This window comes from Macadamia integrifolia, chromosome 3, assembly GCF_013358625.1.
Source record: "Macadamia integrifolia cultivar HAES 741 chromosome 3, SCU_Mint_v3, whole genome shotgun sequence".
Taxonomy (NCBI): Eukaryota; Viridiplantae; Streptophyta; class Magnoliopsida; order Proteales; family Proteaceae; genus Macadamia; species Macadamia integrifolia.
In genome coordinates this window covers 6,916,259-6,939,618 of record NC_056559.1, presented here as the reverse complement: position 1 = coordinate 6,939,618, position 23,360 = coordinate 6,916,259, and the positions used below count along the sequence as shown (strand labels likewise).

The 23,360-nt window shown below is 38.2% G+C and overlaps 2 protein-coding genes across 2 annotated transcripts in view; one reads left to right on the top strand and one right to left on the bottom strand.

Annotated features, from left to right (window-relative positions):
• Positions 1–21,359, bottom strand: part of LOC122073664 (PRA1 family protein G2) — a 33,052-nt gene extending 11,693 nt beyond the window's left edge. The window contains exon 1 of the mRNA XM_042638292.1: positions 21,237–21,359. Coding sequence (XP_042494226.1) covers positions 21,237–21,286 — 50 coding nt within the window. The 5' untranslated portion in view covers positions 21,287–21,359. The remainder of the gene's footprint in view (positions 1–21,236) is intronic.
• Positions 19,627–21,329, top strand: LOC122073663 (chlorophyll a-b binding protein 8, chloroplastic). Its single transcript, XM_042638291.1, has 3 exons — positions 19,627–19,848; positions 20,051–20,112; positions 20,529–21,329. Exons 1-3 carry the CDS (start codon positions 19,681–19,683, stop codon positions 21,145–21,147), a joined length of 849 nt encoding a protein of 282 aa, XP_042494225.1. The 5' UTR covers positions 19,627–19,680; the 3' UTR covers positions 21,148–21,329.
• Positions 21,360–23,360: the final 2,001 nt, after the last annotated feature.

The following is a 23,360-nucleotide window of genomic DNA, read 5'->3' as shown; positions in this document are numbered from 1 at the left end:
CTGTTTTAATGGCTGGATTGACCATATTAGGCTTTTGGAATTCGATGAGTTTGGTATCTGTTGATGCATATCAGTAGTATCTGCGAAGACCGATAGATAATTTCAATATGGATTGATTGTATCATATCGTATCAGCCAAAAAGAAAGAAAAAAAATGGTCAACTTTTGTATTTATACCTGATATGGATCGATCCATATTGATATTGTATCGATGTCGGACATTGATACCTATAACCTAGGTGATAACACAAAGCGGCCATAGCTTACAACTTTCTATCCTGCCACTCAAATGCCTTTGGTTCCCAGCCTTACACTGCCTTAAAATGAATCCATTTTTCACAAATGAATAGTTTCGTTTCATTTCGTTTCTACTGATAATATTGTGGAAAATTAACACCACTAATAAGTCTCACTCGTAGAATAGGTGTTGCAGACCTTCAAGACTTGTACATGGAAGCATGCCATCTTTGCAGGTGCCCATGGGATTGAAGTCAAATTTCTCACCATAAAACCCTAAAATCTGCAGAAAGGCAAAACTACTTTAGATTCTCTCATTGAAGCTCCTCCTTTACCCCGATCTGTCCTCTATGTTTCTAGTTGTAGGACAAGCTGACAATTCATGGGTCGACTCCATAATGATCGATTTAGATTCATTCAGCTAAGCAGAGCGATCCAAACCCAAGAGACATGTGTGCCATTATCCATGGTGTTCTATTCTACACTTATTATAGTGGAGGAAATTATAAGATTACCCATTTTAGTTTTCTTTTACAAAAGAGAAAATTGCATTACCATCCCCTGAACTTTGGTCCCTATTCAATGCCACCCTCTGAACTTTTCGAAACATCAAAGACACTCCCTTAAAATTCAAACAATTCCAAATCAGTCCCTGCCGTTAGCCGACCGTGTTAAGTGAATGAAAGTCTGTTAGTTTTTACAAAATGTCCAAAACACCCCCAGCTATTGTGAGAGGACAATATTGCCCTCCCTTTCCCTTCTTCTTCTAAACCCACACTCTCCCTCTCACTCCTCACTCATACGAACAAGGAAGAAGAACCTGCAAGTCGACCGCTCCCCTCCGGCTTGCGACTCTCAGACCAATAGCTGATCGGCTTGCGATTCCCTTCTTCTTCTCCCCACCGGAATGCAATCCTCTCCTCTCCGGCGACTTGTCCGTCCAAGGTGTTTAATGGTTCTTCTTCCTCATGGTTTTTAGGGTTCTTCTTCCTTCTTGGACATGCTTATATCTCTATTAAAATAGACTTGATTAAACGAAATTAATTTGTGATTTTGGATGATTGGATCTTGTAGCTATTGAGTTGATTTTGTGATTGAAATTGGAGGGGGAAATTTTGTGATTAATTTGTGATTTTGGGATTCTATTCTCTGGCTATTGGGTTGAATTTGTGATTAAACTGTATTTTCTCTCATGTTCTCTCCCTCTTCTCTTATCCTCTGTGTCTCTTCCTCCATTCTTGTTGATACCTACTGAATCCATGCCCCCACGGTTTAATCTCTACCATTGAAAACCTTCCAATGCTTTTTTATTGTTGGAAGAAGCATTGGAAGGGGAAAAAAATCGTCTGCAATTCCGATCTCGTACAATTCCGTGAAATACCACCTTCAGGGGGTGACACGTGTATTGATACTAATGCAATGGTCTAGATCTGAGTTAAATGCCTCTTCACTGATTTAATGTTTTATTAGTTGTACCAGATCTGGACCATTGTATTGGTATCAATACACGTGTCACCTCCTGAAGGTCGTATTGCACGGAATTGTACGAGATCGGAATTGCAGACGATTTCAACCCATTAGAAGGTTTTCCTTTCTCTCTCATACCATAATTCCTCTCTTATTCTTTTTTTTTTTCCAGTGTTTTCTTTGTTCTAGATCTATGACTTGCGTTCCCTGTGTTTGGGTTCTGGGTCTATATTTTGAGCATTTCTCATACTCTGGATGCTAACTAATTGTAATCAACTTTTACCATGTTAATTTACAGTTAACCGATGTCTACCATGAGCGTTAATGACAGCAACCAAAGTGGGTTAAGGTTTGTGAATGTAAGATGCAAATGTCCTGAACCCAAAAGGGCATTGGTGCGAATTTCAGAGTCTAGTTCGAACCCAAACATGCTGTACTACTGTTGCCGTAAAGCACCAAAAGGATGTCGATTCTTCTCATGGTGTGATCCTATAGCTGCACCAAGACTTTTGCCTCAGGCAACTAATTCAGAAGCAGTTGTTGGTGAAAGAATCCATGGTCAATAGATGAAAAAAGAGATTCATGCCTTGAAGAAAAGAATTAAGCATTTAGAGAAAGCGTATGAAACGATGAAGATTGTAATTGGTGTGCTTGTGGTGGTATGTTTAGTGTTATGTGTTAAAAAATGGCTTTACAATGTTTAATAGTAAAGTTTTGTCGAGTCTGTAAGCATTTGAACTTAATGAAATCATTCCTTCTCTGTTCTTATTACTAAGTTGTTGGTTAATCATGACCCTCATATTGAATGGGCAGCATTTTGATGGAGAGAGGGCCATCATTGTGATGAGTTCCTAAAACAAACGGGCACCATTTTGACCGTAAATGGGCACCATTTTGGATATAAAATGACATTTAATACCTGTAAATAAATAATACCAAAATGACAATGCAGTTTTCTCATACCAAATTGACATCCTATGTCTACTATTAAATGGACAGCGTCTTAATTAAATATCTGTAACATTACACACCTGAAACTAACATATTTCATCACAACCATAACCAAAAAAAAAAAAAAAAATTATCCATGAATACCTGTTCATAACATATTCCATACAACCATGTTTAGTGTGAAATATAAATAGTTCTTAAAAAAAAAAAACAAATCCGTCAAAAACATCCAAAACCATAAGGAAACACCCAACTGTCTTACGCTCAGAAAAAGTTAATTAATACAACATTGTTTCTTGTTCTAAATTAAAACATCCAGATTGCTTGTGCTTCATTTCTTCCCCCGCTCCCTTATTGTCCTCTTTGCTTGATTGGTCTTCTGTTTGGTTAGTACCTTGTCCTGTAAACACCCAACTGTGCTAATCATAGATGCCTATGATCTAGTCATTCATCGAGATGTGCTGATCTCATCTTAACTCTCTCCTTTTTGTTTCTTCTACACAACATAAAATAAGTATGAGATACTTATTAAACAAGTTTCAACTAAATAAATAAAGTGAGTTGCATTTACCTTCATATTCTTCTTTTTACTAGTACATCCATCTTGCCCAGCATCTCCAACCCTTGGGCATGTCCTCCTATTGTGTCCTTCCTTCTTGCAGATGTCATACCTAATTGATGATGATCTCTTCCTGAAATCTGAAGGAAATGCTTCTCTTGCTTCTTTTTTCCTAAGTTTGTGAGATCTACCTAGTAACTTCTTCAAATTTGGTGGTAGTACTCTCTCATTAGGAGCATCATCCTTCAACCCTGCCAGATCTGAAAGTGGATGGATCATCTCTTTGTATGTATCCAAATATTTTTCAATAGTGAAAAATGGATCATAGTAGTTGACCAACTCTCCCCTTATGTGTGATATAGAAGCTACAGCATGGAGACAAGGTATACCAGTGGTTTTCCAAACTCTACAATCACATCTGTAATGGTTCAAATTAACCGCAAATCTATTTTCAAATTTATCTAAGACCTCAAATTGACCTTCACCTGCTGGTTAACACCTACAATGCCTTGCTTCTTGCTAGACCTTGTTCAACTTCATCATAACCCTTGGTGTTACTTTACCCTCCCATATGGATGCCTTCTCATACCTCCTGTGTAGGCTAGCCATTATTTTCACCCTTAGCTGATCAACCAATGTGAGAATGAGTTTGCTCCTTAAGTCTCTAACCCAATGATTAAATGACTCAGTCATATTGTTCGTGATATGGTCACTGTTTGCTCCTACATCGAAGGCATGCCTTGACCACATCCTCGGGGGGTTTTCATTCAAATACAAGTATACGTTCTCCTTAATCTCCTTGATGCTACACATTTTCTTTTGAAATTAAGGTTCAGTTGAAGCTTGTGAGGCAGCCCAAAAATGTAGTCTCAATAGCAAACTAGGGTGTTTTGCCTTCAGATTTTGATATAGATGCCTACTGTAAATTCTTTGGTGAGCATAAGGGAAGATTGTGGAAATTACATCTGACAGTCCCTACACAACACATATGAAAAATGTTAGGACATGAAAATGAGTAATTGAAAATAAAGATTTAAAAGATAAAAAAAAAATATACCTTCTGTCTGTCTGACATGAATGTGAATGACATATCATCATTGTCATTGAGTAGAGTATCTTGTAAATTATCCAGAAACCACATCCAGTTGTCTTTACACTCAACTTCAACTACACCATATGGAATAGAAAAAAACACTATTGATCCTATCAACAGATATTGCACTCAACAGAACCTCTCCATATCTGCCCTTGAGGTGGCAGCCATCAAGACCAATGAACGGTCTACATCCTCTCAAGAAACCCTTCTTGCAAGCATCAAAACAGACAAACAATCTTTTAAAAATCAGATTATCTATCATACGATTCCTGATCTCAAACTGGAGCTTAAAAATTCTCCCAACATCCTTTTGAAGTACCAACCTACTATAGGCAGGTAATTTTGCATATGACTTGGAATGACTTCCTTCATTAATCTCTAGGGAAATCCTACGAGCCCTATATAGCTTGGTATAGTGAAACTAAAGACCATATGTTTTCTGTATATGATCAGCTATGGTCTCTATTTTCATTTCTGGTTAAACCTTCAGTTGTTGAAGAAGTTTCATTGCTATCCATCCAGATGTAGCAGACCTGTTCTTGGTTGCCTTAATACATGTATGAACTGGGTTATATGTCTTTATTATATAGGTGACACCATCTGATATTGGTAAAGCATGTAATCTTCATGAACAATTTTGTGCTTTGCATATAACTGTAACTCTAGCTTGTTCATTTTTCAACCTGATAATATCAAACCCCTCTTGCAGTATATACTCTCTCAAAGCTTCCTTGAAATGGTGCACACTTCCACACACATTACCTTCTATACACATTATCTTCAGCTATCGTCACCTTGCCACCATCACCCACATAGTTCTATTCACCAAATTTATCATAACACTCTTCAGATTCATATCCAGATAGGTCATCATCAAATGATTCATCAACATTTTTCCCATACCCATCATCCTTTGTAGCTTCACTGTCATTCTAACTATCTTTTCTTTCACTTTCATCATCTCACTCATCTTCGCTGTCAATTTTCTAATCTTCATCAGATCCAACCATAGAGTCATCCGAACATACATTGTTGTTGCTAACATTCCTGACAACCTCATCAGACACTCTCAGTCTCTTACCAGTAGCTTCACTGCTGCTACTAGCTCTTCCACTAGAAGTAGCAGTGCTCGTACACCTTGCATTGGTCATAGTACCTTTACCTCCCCTAACAGTAGTTGTAGCACAAGCAGTAGCACTTTCACTTTCACTTCTACTGCCACTACTATTAGCACTAGTAGTAGCCCTACATACAGTAATTTCCCCCCTGCTCTGACCAGGACCAGCACCATATGGTTGTAGAGGCTGTTGACATTGTCCAGCAGGTTCATCATCAAGTTCACCATCTCTATAATTAACCAGACTGTTAGGGAACCGGTTAACTATAAATTCATCGGTTGTAGACTTACTGTGAATAATGTCATCCACATATATATTTATCATATCACAACTATGTAAACCAAACAGCTCATACACTGATAGATCATCTGTTACCTCCCTTATCTCATTGTTTGGCAGTACATACTTCACTTTAAAAACTACATTGTGACCCACAGGCACATGTGTGATGAGTTCATTATAGATGTCATACACTATGTGTTGTTGTATGGTTGTCCTTGTTGGTAATCCGGCCACATGATGATGTGGCCAGTTTAGGTGACATGGCCGAAAGTGATGACATGGCAGCGTTCAATGTCATCGATGAGATAACATAGTCACATTGTGTGCATGTAGTGGTTTGATTCATCTATAGTAGGTGGTGTGGGTTTCTGGGTTAAAACTGGTAAAATTAGTCTATTTATGCTCAAGGGCATTTTCGATAGTGAAAATGAAATTTTTGGAAGACCATTTCTTCATGAAAAATATATATTGTAATTTATCTAGTCGAGTGCATTTAATTTCATTGCATTCAGATACTTTATAAAGAAGTTACGATATTTATGGCAGTCGGGGGTAATTTCAGAATTGAAGATGAATTTTTTAAAGGAAGTGTTCTACATGTAACGATACCAAAAAAAAAATCAGATCATTCCAACAGTTCTAATTTCATCGTATTCTGATTCCGTATGAGGAAGAGCATCATTGGAAAGGTCTAGGGGCATTTTGATCTTTTTGTATGGTTAAGTCAGATTGTAGAACGTCCAGTCAGGTTCCAACGCACTTCATTTCATCTCGATCGGATATCGTATGAAAAGTTACATTTATTTCTATGAAGCTTGTTTGAAAATCCGAACCAAAAAATCAACCGACTGCTCTCGGTGTTGGGTGGATTTTTCATATTTAATTTTCAAATTTCAGAGGCTTTTATGTAATTTTTAGATTTTGAAGGTCTAAGTTGCTAGGGTCTTTAAGCACTAAAATATATGAAGGTAAGGGCTTGATTGTAATAAAGAGGAATATAGAGTTGTAGAATGAAGGGCTCAGATGAAGCCATGTATGTCTTATTCCCATCCAAAGGCTGCTAAGCCTAGGCACTGAAGTGACGGACCATATTCTATCGAGAGATCACCCATTGGTTGAGTGCATAAGCTTTGATGCTCTGGTGCTACACCTTATCAAGGTATGCTATGGTGTTTTGCACGTGCATAGAAGGTATTATAAACATTTCGATCTTAAGGATCTCATGAGATATGATTAAAGCCAATCTTGAAGGATTTAGATCCAATAGTTGATAAGCGTTTCACTTTTGTGAGTGGGAGACGAGCTCCCTTAAAATCCGAAAAAAGGATCTAATAAAAAATCCACAACAAAAAGTGACAGCTGATCGCTGACATCAGCATGACGTCATCAGTTGATTCCCTTATTCAAATCTTGTGGCTGAGATTTACTATCCATTATTTGAATTGGACGGTCTAGATTAAGAGATTCCTTTTGATGAGATATACAGTCTGATTTGCACCTCTGTTGTACGCACCACCGGCGTAGCCTACACTACTAGTCTAAAGATTCCATTTGAGGCTTTCTGGTTAGCCCAACTTCAAAGGGCTATATCTCCCTCATCCTAACTCCGATTTGGGTGATTCAAATTGGAGATTCTTCACCACTCCGAGTTCTACATGCCTAAGGGAAGAAAAGGAAGAGGAGAGTTGCAGAGGTGGCCGAATATTTGAGTTGAAGATCAAAGAAGGCTTAGGCTTTGAATGCAAAACCTATAATCTCTTGTACTCGATCCATAGCCTCCATTAGAGACTTGGGAAGCTACTGGAAGCCAAGGCAGCAAGCTTCATTAGTGGTAGCCAAGAAAAGGGAAGAGAAAAGAGAAGCTGGAAGAAGAAAGGGAAAAGAGAGAAGAAGCCCATTCATGCTTGTGTGAGCCATTGTTGAGCTATTAGAGCTCTAACAGAGGAAGAGAGGAAGTGAAAAGAAAGAAGAGAGAAGAGGAGAAGTGGTGTGCCTTGATGAAGCTAGGGTGAGCTTCCACAAAGGAGGAAAGGAAAGAAAAAAAGAAAGGAAAGGAAAGGAAAGAAGGAAGGAAAAGAAAAGAAAAGAAAAGATAGGAAAAGAAGAGGGAAAGTATTTGTGTCACACACTCACTGCCAGAGTGTTTCAGACACAGATTGATTCGGGTTCTATAGTGCACTTGAAGATTCTAATTTCTTCATCAACTCAGGGAAGATTGAAGATCTTAATGGACCATCAAAGTTCTCAGTCCCATCTTCGGAAACCAATGATCAGGGACATTACAGAGTTGTATGTTATTCTACACTCAATGATCTACGCTTTTGATTTACTGTATTTCCATTGTTTGCTTAGCTATGTTATATTACCATAGACCTATGCTATGTGGGATATCATTGTAGGGCATTGTTATAAGCCCAACCTTATCTATGTAATTAGTGTTTAATGGGTGCTGGACATAGGGACAGTGTGTTCCTTGGTAGTTACCACTACCTAAACATATCTGCCATGGGTGTGGCCTCTCAGATTATTTTGAAAAAATTGGGGTGAAAACCTACCCTTTGTAAGTCAAGGGTGGAAACTGAGAATGTGTTCCCTTGGCTGTGGGTGCAGTCATAATTAGTATTGAATAAATGATGAGTTTGACAGTGGGCATTACTCCGTGCATGTAGGCAACTGACGGAAGCACGTATTTCTTGTGTTGTGACTGTCCATGCTAGAATTGTATTGTGGATTGGAGTGTATGCCTGCAGGATGGGTGTGTACATCTGGTAGACCTGACCACTTGGTGGTGTAGTATGGATATACATACAACTATATGTATGTGATAGTGATTGATGTGCAAGGTTTGTGGGTCAACTCTCAGCAGTAATACAGGTTATGTGAGTAAGCTTCATGCAGCAGCGAGAGTTATCAATAGTTCACATAGTAGCTCTGGGCAGCATTAGTAGACTATGATTGAGAGTGAGCCACATCAGCTGGTGACCTAGTAAAGAACCAGCTGAGGAAAAGTTTTTGGACACACTGATTCACCTCCCCTCTCAGTGTCAATCAGGACCTAACAATTGGTATCAAGCTAGGGCTCTTGAAACAGTTTAACAGCTAAAGAGTGATCCGATTTGTTAAAAATGGCAACATATGATAAGTCCACTTCTGGAACATCTATGTTTGATGGATCAGACTTTATGTTCTGGAGGAGGGTGATGAAGCTCTATCTTTGTAGCTTAGGATATGACATATGGATGGTTGTGGCTAGTGAAAAAGGAAATTCTAAGAAGGACTCCAAGTTTGACTCAAAAGCAAGAAAGACTATTCTGGAAGGACTGACAGATAGTGTGGGTGTTAAAGTTAATGATTGCACGTCAGCCAAGTCAATGTGAGATAGACTACATAGTCTCTATGGAGATGAGTCAGCTATCAAGGATAGGCTGTCAACAGACATTGTTCTTACATCAGACGCAAATAGCAAGCCATCAGATCAGTGTTCCACCAGTGATTCTAAGAGTGGAAGTAGTGATGATGATACTGATACTAAGGATATGGAACTAGTGATTTACTAGAAAGGTGAACTGGAAGTATCTCTTAATGAGTTGAGACTAGAGAAGGAGAGACATGCATTAACCTCGAGAGATCTTAGTGAAGTCAACAAAGTTGCAGAAGACTTGGAGAGACAATTGTCTTCCAAGGGTGTAGAATACAGTGGACTTGAGAGAGAGTCTATATTTATTATTGATAAGTTGGAATCACAGATTATCAGGATAAATGAGAGATGCAGCAACCTTGAAGAGGTTGTCACAATTTTGAGGGCACAACTATCAGAGTCTGAGACTTAACTTAGTAGGCAGTGTCAGATTTATAATAGGCATGAGGCAGAGATCACAACCCTTCAAACTCAATTAACAGAGTTAAAGAGGAGCAAATTAGCAACTCCACCTATAGTTGCTGAGACTAACAGACATCCAACTCAGGTTGTGAGGTGTCAAAAGTCACCAATCATCAGCTCTAATTTTATAACAGAGTAGGGTGAGTCAGCAGGAAAAGCTACAGAGACAATTGAGATTAGACTATAGAGACAGACTATAGGAAAGACATAGAAGAGAGCTCATAGGAGACAGAGGAGTAGAGATCAGAGGCATAGTAGTGAGATGAGATCTCATACACATTAGACACAATGTGGAGACAGTCCACAAGATATGGAGAGCAGAGGTAGAGGCCAGCAGATAGGGAATAGAGACAGAGTGTATAGTGACAAAGTTGGTGGTTATAGCAGTTTTGACAGAGCTTATCAAAAGAGACCAGTTGAGTAAATGAAGTTTAGCAGGTTCAGTCATCAGAGGCTTAGACAGGTAACTTCTCAGCAGAGGTAGATGATTTTCACCACCAGTTATAATGTTCTACCAAGTTTGCATAGGCAATCCCCAATGATACAATCACCTTTCATGGTTATTGTCACAGATGTAGTGGATATGGGCATAGGAGAGCCCAATGCACATCTAAAGCAGTTCCCAGCTATGGAGAAAAGATTCTTATAGCACCACTGAACAAACAGCCAATGGAGTGTCTTAGATGTCATCAACTTGGACATTAGGCCAAGTATTGTAAGACAGTACTCTCCCCTCAGCTATTACAAGAAGAGAGAAACTATCAAATCTCTAGAACAAAAAATTTAAGAAGAGGTTCTAGAATGAAAGTTAATGAGAGGCAGTCCAAGAAGCATTAGCCACAGTATAGTGACCAATCTCAAGTGGCTTTGTGTAATGTATGAAAAATAAATGACACATAGAAGATACATGCATCAGTCAAACAGACCAAGCATAAGGGTAAGGTAGCAGTGAACATAATCTGAAAAGCAAAAGTAGATGTCAGTTCTACAGTTATGCAAGTAATGTTTAGAAAGTAAAGATCATCTGTTAGGAAGGCAACAAAGAGATCTACAATTATTTTGGCTGAACAAAGACAGAGACTGAAAAATATAGTGACTAAGCAGAGAGGTAGACAAGGTGTGAAAGCTTCTAAGAAGTAGCACATGAAGAGGACCAAGGCAGTTGGTCAGTTGAGATGGAGAGTGAGACACACAGAGGAGTATGCAGTTACACTTGCCACTGTCACATCACCTAGACAAGGTGTGGGAGTGGGCGCACCTCCCAAGCACTAGGTGCACATGTGTGCACAAGAAGAGAGGGAGCTCACTAAAGGATTATTAGTGCCCCCAGCATGACTCAGATGATGGAAGCAGAGTTCCAGCAATAGTACTTGGATTAGATACATCAGTTGATGCACAGTTCCTTTGAATGGTTTCATCTTAATAGAGCAGTCATTAGATGGGCAATTCAGTGTTGGTTGGAGGACAGAGTAATTGAGGATACCAAATATGGTCAGAGGAATGCAGTAGATAACAATCAGCTTTTGTATGCATTAGTATGGGTCAGAGATTCAGCTTATATCAATCTCAATGGTAGTTATCAGAGTGCAGTTTTGTGTGATCATGGTGATTGTTTGACTTTAGCAGAGTTAAATATTTCAACACTAGTGACAGAGAGAATGATATGTTGTGTTGACTGGATGCAGAGATTTATAATAAGAAGCTGGTGAGTTGAACAGTTGTGCACTGTAACTTGTTATTGATGATGTATATCCAGTTGAGGCAACACTTGTTTAATGAGTAGCGTTGAAGCGGATATGAGGTCAGTTGAGTAATTGAGATTTCAACTCATAAGATAGGGAAGATGCGTATGGACACTCCTATGTAGTCTAAACTCTCACATCTGTAGGATTGAAAATATACGTATGGGCACTCCTATAGATGTTTGTATTTCATATTGTGAGAGATTGCTTTAGAGAGATGTTATAGTTTTTTGATACTGAAGTCAAAGAGGGAGATGTTGAAGAGATTCACCATGAAAGATTATAAACCGGTTAGTACACCTATGATGACTGGGTATAAGTTGAGCAAGGAAGATGACTCTCCATCAGTTGACCACACCTCGTACAAGTCAATGATTGATAGCCTATTACATCTGACAGCTAGTAGGTCTGATATCTTACAAGCTATGTGCATGGTAGCCAAATTCCAAGCAGGATCAAAGGAGACACACGTGGCAGCAATAAAAAGAATTTTCAGATATTTGAAGGGGACCAGTGAGTTTGGCTTATAGTATCCGAAGGTCAAGAGCTTTAGTTTGTGCAGATTGGGCCGGATGTGTGGATGACAGGAAGAGCACCAGTGGTGGTGCATTCTATTTGAGGAGCAGCTTGGTGGCATGGCACAGTAAGAAACAAGAGTCAATCTCTCTTCCAACTGCAGAGGTATAGTACATTACAGCTACATCTTGTTGTACACAAGTGTTGTGGATGAAGCAGATGTTGAAGGATTTAAGTGTGAAGGTTGACCAGGTAGTACCACTGTATTGTGACAATACAAATGCTATCAACATTTCTAAAAAGCCGGTGATGCATTCTAGAACAAATCACATTGCCATCCGGTATCATTTTTTGAGAGACAAAGTGATGGAAGGTGAAGTAAGGATGGAGTTTGATCCCACAGTAGAGAAAGTGGCTAATATCTTTACTAAACCACATCCCAAAAATCAGTTTGATTTTCTCAGACAGAAATTGAGAGTGGTGGTTCTTCCCAAGCACTAGGGGCATTGGGAGAGTGGGTGCAAGTTGCTTGATGTTGCTAACCCCCATATTGGACTCAAGGGGAGTCCATTGGTTCCGCCCTTTGTACTTGTTGTCAAAGGGGAAGAGTTTTACTCATCGAAGCTTTGGATTGTATTGGTGATGAGGTGGTTGCCAACAACTCCAAAGGGAGAGATTGTTGTTGTATGGTTGTCCTTATTGGCAACCCAGCCACGTGGTGGTGATGATGTGGCCAGTTTGGATGACATGGCCGAAAGTGATGACATGATAGCGTTTAATGTTACCAATGAAATAACATAGTCACATTGTGTACATTGAGTGGTTTGATTCATCTATGGTAGGTGGTGCGGGTTTCTGGGTCAAAACTGGTAAAATTTGTCTATTTATGCTTGGGAGCATTTTCGACTATAAAAATAACATTTTTGAAAGACCATATCTTCATGAAAAAAGATATATTATAATTTATCTAGTCTAGTGCATTTGATTTCGTCACGTTTCGATACCGTATGAAGAAGTTAAAGTATTTATAGAAGTCGAGGGTAATTTTGGCATTGAAAATGAATTTTTTAAAAGAAGTGTTCTCCATGTAACGATACGAAAAAAAATTAAATCTTTCCAACTGTTTTGATTTCATCTCATTCCGATTCCGTATGAGGAAGATGCATCATTAGAAATATCTAGGGGCATTTTGGTCTTTCCACATGGTTGAGCCAAATGATCGAGTCTTCTAGAATTGTAGAGTGTCCAGTCGCGGTTCCAATGCACTTCGTTTCATCTCGATCGGATATCGTATGAAAAAATTACATTTATTTCTGTGAAGACGATTTAAAAATCCGAACCAAAAAATCAACAAACTGCTCTCGGTGTTGGGTGGATTTCCCATATTTAATTTTCAAATTTTAGGGGCTTTTATGTAATTTAAAGATTTTGAAGGTCTAAGTTGCTAGGGTCTTTAAGCATTGAAATATATGAAGGCAAGGGCTTGATTGTAATAAAGAGGAGTATAGAGTTATAGAATAAAGGGCTCAGATGAAGCCACGTATGCCTTAATCCCATCCAAAGGCTGCTAAGCTTGGGCGCTGAAGTGACGGACCAAATTCGATCGAGAGATCACCCATTGGTTGAGTGTATAAGCTTTGATGCTCTGTCGCTACACCATATCAAGGTATGCTGTGGTGTTTTGCGCGGGCATAGAAGGTATTATAAAGATTTTGATCTTAAGGATCTTATGAGATATGATTAAAGCCAATCTTAAAGGATTCAGATCCAATGGTTGATAAACGTTTCACTTTTTTGAGTGGGAGACAAGCCCCTTAAACTCCAGAAAAATGAGCCAATAAAAATTCGACAACAAAAAGTGGCGACTGACTGCTGACGTCAGCTTGACGTCATCAGTTGACTTCCTTAGTCAAATCTTGTGGCTGAGATTTACTATCCGTTATTTGAATCGGACGGTCTAGATTAAGAGATTCCTTTTGATGAGACATACGGTCAGATTTGCACCTTTGTTGTGCGTGCCACCGGCGTAGCCTACGCTACTCGTCCGAAGATTCCATTTTTGGCTTTCTGGTTAGCCCAACTTCAAAGGGCTATATCTCCCTCATCCTAACTTCAATTTGGGTGATTCAAGTTGGAAATTCTTCACCACTCCGAGCTCTACATGCCTAAGGGAAGAAAAGGAAGAGGAGAGTTGCAGAGGTGGCCGAATATTTGAGTTGAAGATCAAAGAAGGCTTAGGCTTTGAATGCAAAACCTATAATCTCTTGTACTCGATCCATAGCCTCCATTAGAGACTTGGAAAGCTGCTAGAAGCCAAGGCAGCAAGCTTCATTGGTGGTAGCCAAGAAAAATGAAGTAGGAAGAAGAAAGGGAAAAGAGAGAATAAGTCCATTCATGCTTGTGTGAGCCATTGTTGAGCTATTAGAGCTCTAACACAGGAAGAGAGGAAGTGGAAAGAAAGAAGAGAGAAGAGGAGAAGTGGTATGCCTTGATGAAGCTAGGGTGAGCTTCCACAAAGGAGGAAAGAAAAAGAAAAGAAAGGAAAGGAAAGGAAAGGAAGGAAAAGAAAAGAAAATAGAGGAAAAGTAGAGGGAAAGTATTTGCATCACACACTCACTGCCAGAGTGTTTCAGACACAGACTGGTTCGGGTTCTACAGTGCACTTGAAGATTCCAATTTCTTCATCAACTTAGGGGATATTGAAGATTCTAGTGGACCATCAGAGCTCTTGGTCCCATCTTCGGAAACCAGTGATCAGAGACATTACAGAGTTGTAAGCTATTCTACACTCATTGACCTACGCTTTTGATTTACTGTGTTTCCATTGTCTGCTTAGCTAGGTTATATTGTCATAGACCTATGCTATGTGGGATATCATTGTAGGGCATTGTTATAAGCCCAACCTTATCTATGTAATTGGTGTTCAATGAGTGCTGGACATAAGGACAATGTGTTCCTTGGTAGTTACTACTACCTAAACATATCTACCATGGGTGTGGCCTCTCAGATTATTCTGGGAAAAATTGGGTGAAGACCTACCCTTTGTAAGTTAAGGGTGGAAACTGGGAACATGTTCCCTTGGCTGTGGGTGCAGTCATAATTAGTATTGAGTAAATGTTGAGCTCGATAGTGGGCATTATTCCATGTATGTAGGAAACTGATTGAAACATGTATTTCTTGTGTTGTGATTATGCATGCTAGAATTGTATTGTGGATTGGAGTGTATGCCTGCAGAATGGGTGTGTACATCTGGTAGAATTGACCACTTGGTGGTGCAGTGTAGATATACATATGACTATGTGTATGTGACAGTGATTGTCATGTGGGGTTTTTGAGTCAGCTCTCAGCAGCAATACAGGTTATGTGAGTAAGCTTAGTGCAGCAGCGAGAGTTATCAATAGTTCACATATCAGTAGATTGGGATTGAGAGTGGGCCACATCAGCTAGTGACCTGGTAAAGAATCAACTGAGAGAAAGTTTTTGGACACACTGGTTCACCCCCCCTCTTGGTGTCAGCCGGGACCCGACGCCATGTCTAAGTAGCCATATAAGTCTGGATCAACAATTTTAACTACAGTCTTCCAACTCCATTGGTATTCAATAAAACACTTAACATTCATTGCTAAAAAAAAATCAAATGTGAAAACAGAGAAAATCAGTAACTGTACTTAATACTCATCAATACTAAATATCATGAAACATGAAAAATGAGGTGAGCAATTTTCTCTAAAAAGAAACCTATAAGCAGTAATCTTATTTATTAAGTAATTTATGCTTAATAATTCTGAGAGTTTTTTAGGCCTTAAAAAGTTATCTTCCATTTTAATCAAACCCAATATAGACAAGTATGAATTCTCATTCCCTCTCACTCTTATCAATATGTGGAATGGCCTTTCAGGATCACAAGTTGTCAAATAAGTTATCTTTGTCATGCTAGAGGTTGGGAATGAAATTAGGAACTGATTCACTTACAGGATTGCTTAAATCATCAATCAACAATGACTTCCCAAGAAGGGTCACAGACCATTAGCCTGAAGCTTCTGATCGACAAGAAGAACAACAGAGTAGTAATGGCTGAAACTGAAGGTGACTTTGTAGATATTCTTTTCAGTTTCTTGACTATGCCCATGGGAACTATAGTGAGACTCATCAGCAAACAACCACAGCCAGGCACTATTGAGATTACTTACATGTATTCCTATTTGGGTTATTGACTTCTTGCCTTATGTGGGGCTTGACTGTTATGCTGCCTTTTGTGCCCTTTGTGCTAGAATTCTCGGTATCTTTATATGTCTTACATGCCATTGTGCATTCTGTTATGGACCTCACTAAAGGCCTTAACTGGCACATTTGTTAATCTCTTTCTATTTGTGGCAAGGTTGAACAACTTCGGGTACATATGCAGTATTTACTATCTCATATTTTAAGTATCTAGACGAATCTGGGTATCCCAAAGTAAATGGTAGTTATGATCATGATTTTCTTTCTCCCCTTGTGGATCACTATCATAATAATGAAAATGGTAATGAAGAGAATACAAAACTAGAAATCCTCAAAAGATTCTAGGGGGCTTTATGAATGATCATGACAGTGAATGATAATCATCTAAATGTATTCATAAAATCATATGATTGCATGTACTATGTGTTGTTTAAATGTCAAATGATTCGGTGGTCTACTATGTCCATGACAGAAAGAAAATCATATATGATGAGTGCTGAGAATGATGCAATCTTCACACTTTTGAATTCAAGTCTATAATGGTTAAAAACGATGATTAATACAGGGGAAGTATTGGATTAATGATGTTTCAAAAACTTTAATAGCACCAAATGCCAAAGGGTCACATATGGACTAGGGTGACCTTGATCAACATATGCAAATATGGAAAAGAGAACCAGGGAAGAGGGGGAGGGGAGCAAACCAATGACACACTACAAAATTGAAACTGCTAAACCATAACAGTATGTAGATAAATGTAACAAAATCTGCTGGAACAAAATTCATCCAACCGAATTGTTAATCGTTTCTTAGAAAGTGAGAATTTACCTCTGAAGGTTTAAAAATATATGAGCTCTTCCTCGAACTATGGTATGACTTCGAAGTTAATGATGAGTAAGTCAATGAATAAAATACTATATGTTGAAGCCAAGGAAGAAGAACCCTAAATGTCCAAGAAGGAAGAAGAACCCTAAAAACCATGAGGAAGAAGAACCATTAAATACCTTGGACGAACAAGTCGTCGGAGAGGAGAAGTTTGCACGTCGGTGGGGAGAAGAAGAAGGGAATCACACGTCGGTCATCTATTGGTCTGAGAATCGCATGCCGGAGGGGAGCGATTGACTTGCAAGTTCTTCTTCCTTGTTCATATGAGTGAGGAGTGAGAGGGAGAGTGTGGGTTTAGAAGAAGAAGGGAAAGGGAGGGCAATATTATCCTCTCACAATATATGGGGGTGTTTTGGGCATTTTGTAAAAAAACTAACATACTTTCATTCACTTAACACGGTCGGCTAACGACAGGGACTGATTTGAAATTATTTGAATTTTAAGGGGGTATCTTTGGTGTTTCAAAAAGTCCAAGGGGTGGCATTGAATAAGGACCAAAGTTCAGGGGGTGGCAATGCAATTTTCTCTTTACAAAATTAACCACCCAAAGTTTCAGTTAGACAAAAATATCTAAAATTAGGATTGGGTTTATAAAATTACCCACTCAATATTTTAGTTACAAAAATACCTAAAATTAAGTTTGAGTTTACAAAATTACCCACTCAATATTTTAGTTATAAAAATAAATAAAATTAGGTTTAGGTTTACAAAATTGCTCACCCAAAGTTTCAGTTAACAAAAGTACATGATTGTGTGTGAAAGATGAAGAATCATTATTTTGGCTAATTGTAGATTTTTTTTAACTAAAGCTTTGAGTGAGTAATTTTATAAAGAAAAACAAAAATAAATAATCATATAACTTTCCTTATTACAGCCTATTAACCACGAAGGGAATGGTGATGCTAGCAATGAGTTCTAAGTCAAATGATAATAAGTACTTTTGAAGAGGAGTAATGTAGGGATTTCATTGAAATTTTTTTTTTCTTAAGCTTTACCAAAAAAATAATTTTTAAAGAAAAACAAAAAATAAATAATCATATACTTTTCCTTATTACAGCCATGAGTTCTAAGTCAAATGATAATATGTACTTTTAAAGAGGAGTAATGTAGGGATTTCATTGAATTTTTTAAGCTTTATTTTAGGGCGAGTGATAGCAAGACGTACGTATTGCAATCTTATTTTCACTTTCTTTTAATATTAACCGTCCATTTAATATTAGATTAATCTAAACCATCTATTAGTTTTTTATATTGTAACTGATTCCTAATTTTTAGGGTGGAGAGATGACGAACATGGTTACTTAACTTGTTTAATATTTTTTTTAAAATAAATAAAAAATAAAAATCCAATATAAGCAGACTCCTCCTTCGATTCTGCTGAGAAATCTCAATTCTCTCTCTCTCTCCTTGCTTCTTCTTCGATGCCATTCCTTCTTTCTACAATCGCCATCATCATCATCTCTCTCTCTTTCTAATAAGATGAAGTAAGAAAAAAATCAACATAACTATTTTCAGGCACTGCGCATATGAGAGACTTGGCCACACATATCCAAATACCATGTTTACATATTAATCATCAGGGAAGGGATTTGAACGGTAAAACTTGAATGTATGGAAGAGGACAAATTTGAATTAAAAAAGTAAACAAAGCTGTTGAATATCTAGGATTTTATTATTACTTATTAGGTAGATATTATTAACCTATGAGAATTTACCATGGATACAAATCTTTAGTGAGATTGGCAAACAAAACTTCAACTAGACTGGAGAGCACTGAAAAAGGAAGAAGAAAGAAGGAACAACCTTAAAGACAAAGCAAGGAGAGAGAGATGATCGAGATTTCTAAGCCGAATCAAATGAGAAGTCCGCTTATATTGGGATTTATTATTATTATTTAATATTAATAATATTAAACAGAGTTGTAAACAGTTACAACTCTGTTAGCAGAATTAACATATTTAACAGGTGTCAATCATATCACTTACGTGAATATTCATCGGCTCTGGACATTCTACATTCCTATTTTTCTGCACGTATCACGACCATTTTATCTTTATTTTATTATTTGACAAGCACCCTACTTTGATTAAAACCAGACAAATGAAGACCATTGGTTGGTATTTGAGGTGCAATGTATAGATTTCCAGATGGAGATGCAGTCCAGAAAAAAAGAGCTACCAAATAATAATTTCCATGGTAATGGCCAGAGACTGAGTGAGAGTCACATAAATAATAAATAAATTGTGACGCCGGGCCCCACCCCCTGGGTGGGTTCTGTGTATGATGACTCTCCAAAATTTCTGCATTTGCATATCGTACGAAATGTCATTGCTGAGATATTTGACACGTGGTTCGCCAGAAAGCTTAGAAATTTGTGAGAATCCTGTAAAACCCAAGGAAGGGCCCATGGCTCACCAATCACCATACGCACAGCACTTATCTTGGAATGGCCACGCGGCAGTCGTCTGTTGGGCGACTCAGATCACATCTAATCTCCAAGATTGACGACACCTCATCTCGGCCCAGATTTTTATTTGAACGTTGTTTGTTAAGTTTCAGCCACTCAGCCCTCGCGAACCTCACAACAACCACACGAATTCGGGTCTCGGCCCCACAACCCCTGATCCAGCATCTATTTCTCTTCTCTGCTTCTCTGGTTGCATTTCAATTCCTTGGATCTTTCCATCACATCGTCAAAGTTTGCAAGCAGGGAAAGAAAGAAGAAGATGGCAACACAGGCCCTGGTGTCTTCTTCTCTCACATCTTCTATGGACGCAGCAAGACAACTATTGGGGGCAAGGACCCTTCCTAGTGGGTCGGCCTCCTCCTCCTCTTCTTCCTCCTCAAGGAAGTCTTCGTTTGTTGTAAGAGCAGCTTCTACACCTCCAGTCAAGGTTAGTCTCCTCCTTCTCTTTAACTAAATCAATGATGTACTCTATAATAAGATTCCACTGCCAGCTATTTTTTCTCTGTTTCATAATAAGAGAGGGGATGAGGGAAATATTTCCTTCTACCTTTAAAGTAAAGAAATTTCGATTATCATTGTCAACATGCATGCCCTCATCTTTAATTTCTCTTTTTGCGTTTAATTTGCAGCAAGGAGCAGACAGACAGCTCTGGTTTGCATCCAAGCAGAGTCTTTCATACTTAGATGGCAGGTAATTGAACTCAGGATTCATAACCTTGGTTAAAGTGAATACTAACTAATAATTGACTCTTTGATTAAACTTGGGAAATTTAGGACTTCAAACACCTCTGGTTCCTTCCTTCTTCATCTACAATTTTATTTTATTTTCCTCATGAATTTTATGGATTAATTGTGCAGTTATTGCCCTTTTTTTTTTTTTTTTTTTTTACCTAGAAGATAAAATAAAAATTAAAAAAAAAAAAAAGCTTCTGTTTCAAAAAAATAATAATAAATAAATAAAATAATACTTTTTGGTTTAAGGAGAAAAAAAACACTCCAAAGTGGATATGAAAATAGTTTAATTTGTTGAGTTTCTGTGGAAAAAAAAGTAGTATAAGGAGAAAATGATGAATTGCTATTAATGTTGATAAATGATTAAATGAGCAGCCTCCCGGGTGACTACGGATTCGACCCTCTGGGGCTGTCGGACCCAGAAGGTACAGGCGGATTCTTTGAACCGAAATGGCTGTCGTATGGAGAGGTCATAAACGGGCGGTACGCGATGTTGGGAGCGGTAGGGGCCATTGCACCGGAGATACTAGGGAAACTGGGGCTGATACCGGAGGAGACGGCACTGCCTTGGTTCAAGACAGGGGTGATACCGCCGGCAGGGACATACAATTACTGGGCGGACCCGTACACGCTGTTCGTGTTTGAGATGGCACTGATGGGTTTTGCGGAACACAGGAGATTCCAGGACTGGGCGAATCCCGGATCGATGGGTAAGCAGTACTTTCTGGGGTTTGAGAAGTACCTAGGTGGGTCTGGGGATCCGGCCTACCCGGGGGGCCCGTTATTCAACCCGCTGGGGCTGGGGACGAAGGACGAGAAGGCGATGAAGGAGCTGAAGTTGAAGGAGGTAAAGAATGGAAGGCTGGCGATGTTGGCCATATTGGGTTACTTCATACAAGGACTCGTTACGGGAGTTGGTCCGTATCAGAACCTGTTAGACCATTTGGCTGACCCTGTCAATAACAACATTCTCACCAGCCTCAAGTTCCATTGAGAGATGAATAGATGATCATCATCATCAACTCAACTAAATTGAACCGAACCTGCCATCTTATATATCTTGTCTTAATATTATATTCTATGTCTCTCTCTCTCTCTCGTGTTCCTTCCTTGTTCATCATCAGACCCTTCATTCACTACTACTATATAGTCTACAACGACTTTCTTTGGGGCCCACACGTTGTCTCACTAATTAATTTCAACATTTTGTGATGATGAGTTTGTAATTAATTAGAGCATATTACAAGTAGAGAATGGAAGTATAAAGGGGGAGGAGTTGATAAAACTGACAACTGTTGAAACCCATAACAGGACGGGCCTAGACCTGCTCCAAGCTAGCATGCAACCATGGTTTAAGTCCACGACCGAAAAAAAAATCAGTCATGACTCGCGTTATCAGACATTTTTACCCCTGGTTTTTCTTTTGAATAGTTTTTTTCTATACTTCTATACTTGGTCCGTATCAATATACCATGGATATTGGAGTTTTTGATCTTCTTTACATACATTTGTCGTTATAAAACTTGATCCACTTTTATGCTATAAAGAGGGGGTGAAGAAGAGTATGTATGGAAGTGATAGGGACAAGAGTTGGATCCTCACATATTACATACAACAAATCCAAATTCTCGATGATATAAGATTGACCATGTATCAAGATTGACCGATCTGAGATTGATACCTCAAATCATACATACATGTGAAATGTAAAGTGTGAATTAATTTCTAAAAAACAAAGGAAATAACTTTCCCAATGTGCCACTGTAGTGCAATTTTTCAATCACATGGGTTATTATTTGACTCTCTAACTTTGAATTTATGAGTCCTTCATAAATGATACTTTTTTTTTCAGGACAACTATTTGGTATGACATGTAGATTCTTTCTCATATATATATTGTGGTCATGCACAGCCCTACCCCCTACCCCCTACCCCCTACAGTATCATCGACTTAGTCTTAGGGAATGTGCATCAATCTTGTGATATATAATATTACTGCACTGCTGACTACACCGGATCGAGAAGCTAGGTTTAATTAAAATCAATATCTAATTAATTTGGTATTTCAACGTTTATTTTATATTAAAAAGAAGGATAGCATTCGTACCTTTGTGAGAATAATAACAATTCGCCATATTAATAATAATACTTATTAAAATAATTAATATAAGAAACTATATCGTATGTGTTCACACTTGATAGTGGGGACGGAAAGGGTACAGATGACCATATTCAATATTCATGCCTGATCAATGAAACTAGATTCTTAACACAATGAAACTAGATAGGGTAGTAGGGTGGGGCCCGGGAGAGAAGATGAAAGTCAAAGAATTACTCATTAATTAATTAATTGAATTGGCCGTTTTTCTTGTTGTGCTTAACAACTTAGAATGGAATTGATCGATCAGATACCCAGGGCAGAATTTGATTCATTAAACTCAGTAATAGTATTTGAAGATGGATCAGGTAATTCTCGTACGCGAATCAACAAGACTGGATTTCATGTGTGTGGATCAAAATTGTATTTTTCATCCGAGAATCAATAAGACTAGATTTCATGTGTGGAACAAAATTATATTTCTCATACAAGAATTAACAAGGCTGGATTCCATGTGTGTGGATCAAAATTGTACATTATACAAGAATGATTCTTTTATGAGAACCTGATTTGCACTCAAATATCTTATACCCACAAAAAAAAATAGTAACAGCAGGATTATGCATATTAAGTGTGAGTGATCTAGTTTGATCAAATCAGGTGAAACTGTTGCCTGAATAGTAATAGTAATAATAATAATAATAATAATAATAATAATAATAATAATAATAATAAAAATAAATACTCCAACTGATTTATGAATATTATTTAGAAATAAAAAAGATGGAGAGTGGCAAGATATCCATCCATCTGGGTTTATACATCTTTGGTTGCACGGATTGAATTGTAGTTGGGTTAGTACACTCCAGTTAACTCATATATAGGATTTGACTATTTTCTAACAATTATTTCTTCCAATCAGATACAGACACACATTTTAACACTTGAGGATACAGAACCTTAAAAATATATATTTTTCTAATCAAAAAGTGATTGAAGCATCAGTTGGTGGAGAGGATGCGATGACAAATAAAAGTGATGGGATATTTGGGGCTGGGGCTGGGGCTGGGGCCACAAGATGGATAGGAATAGGATGATCATTCACACGA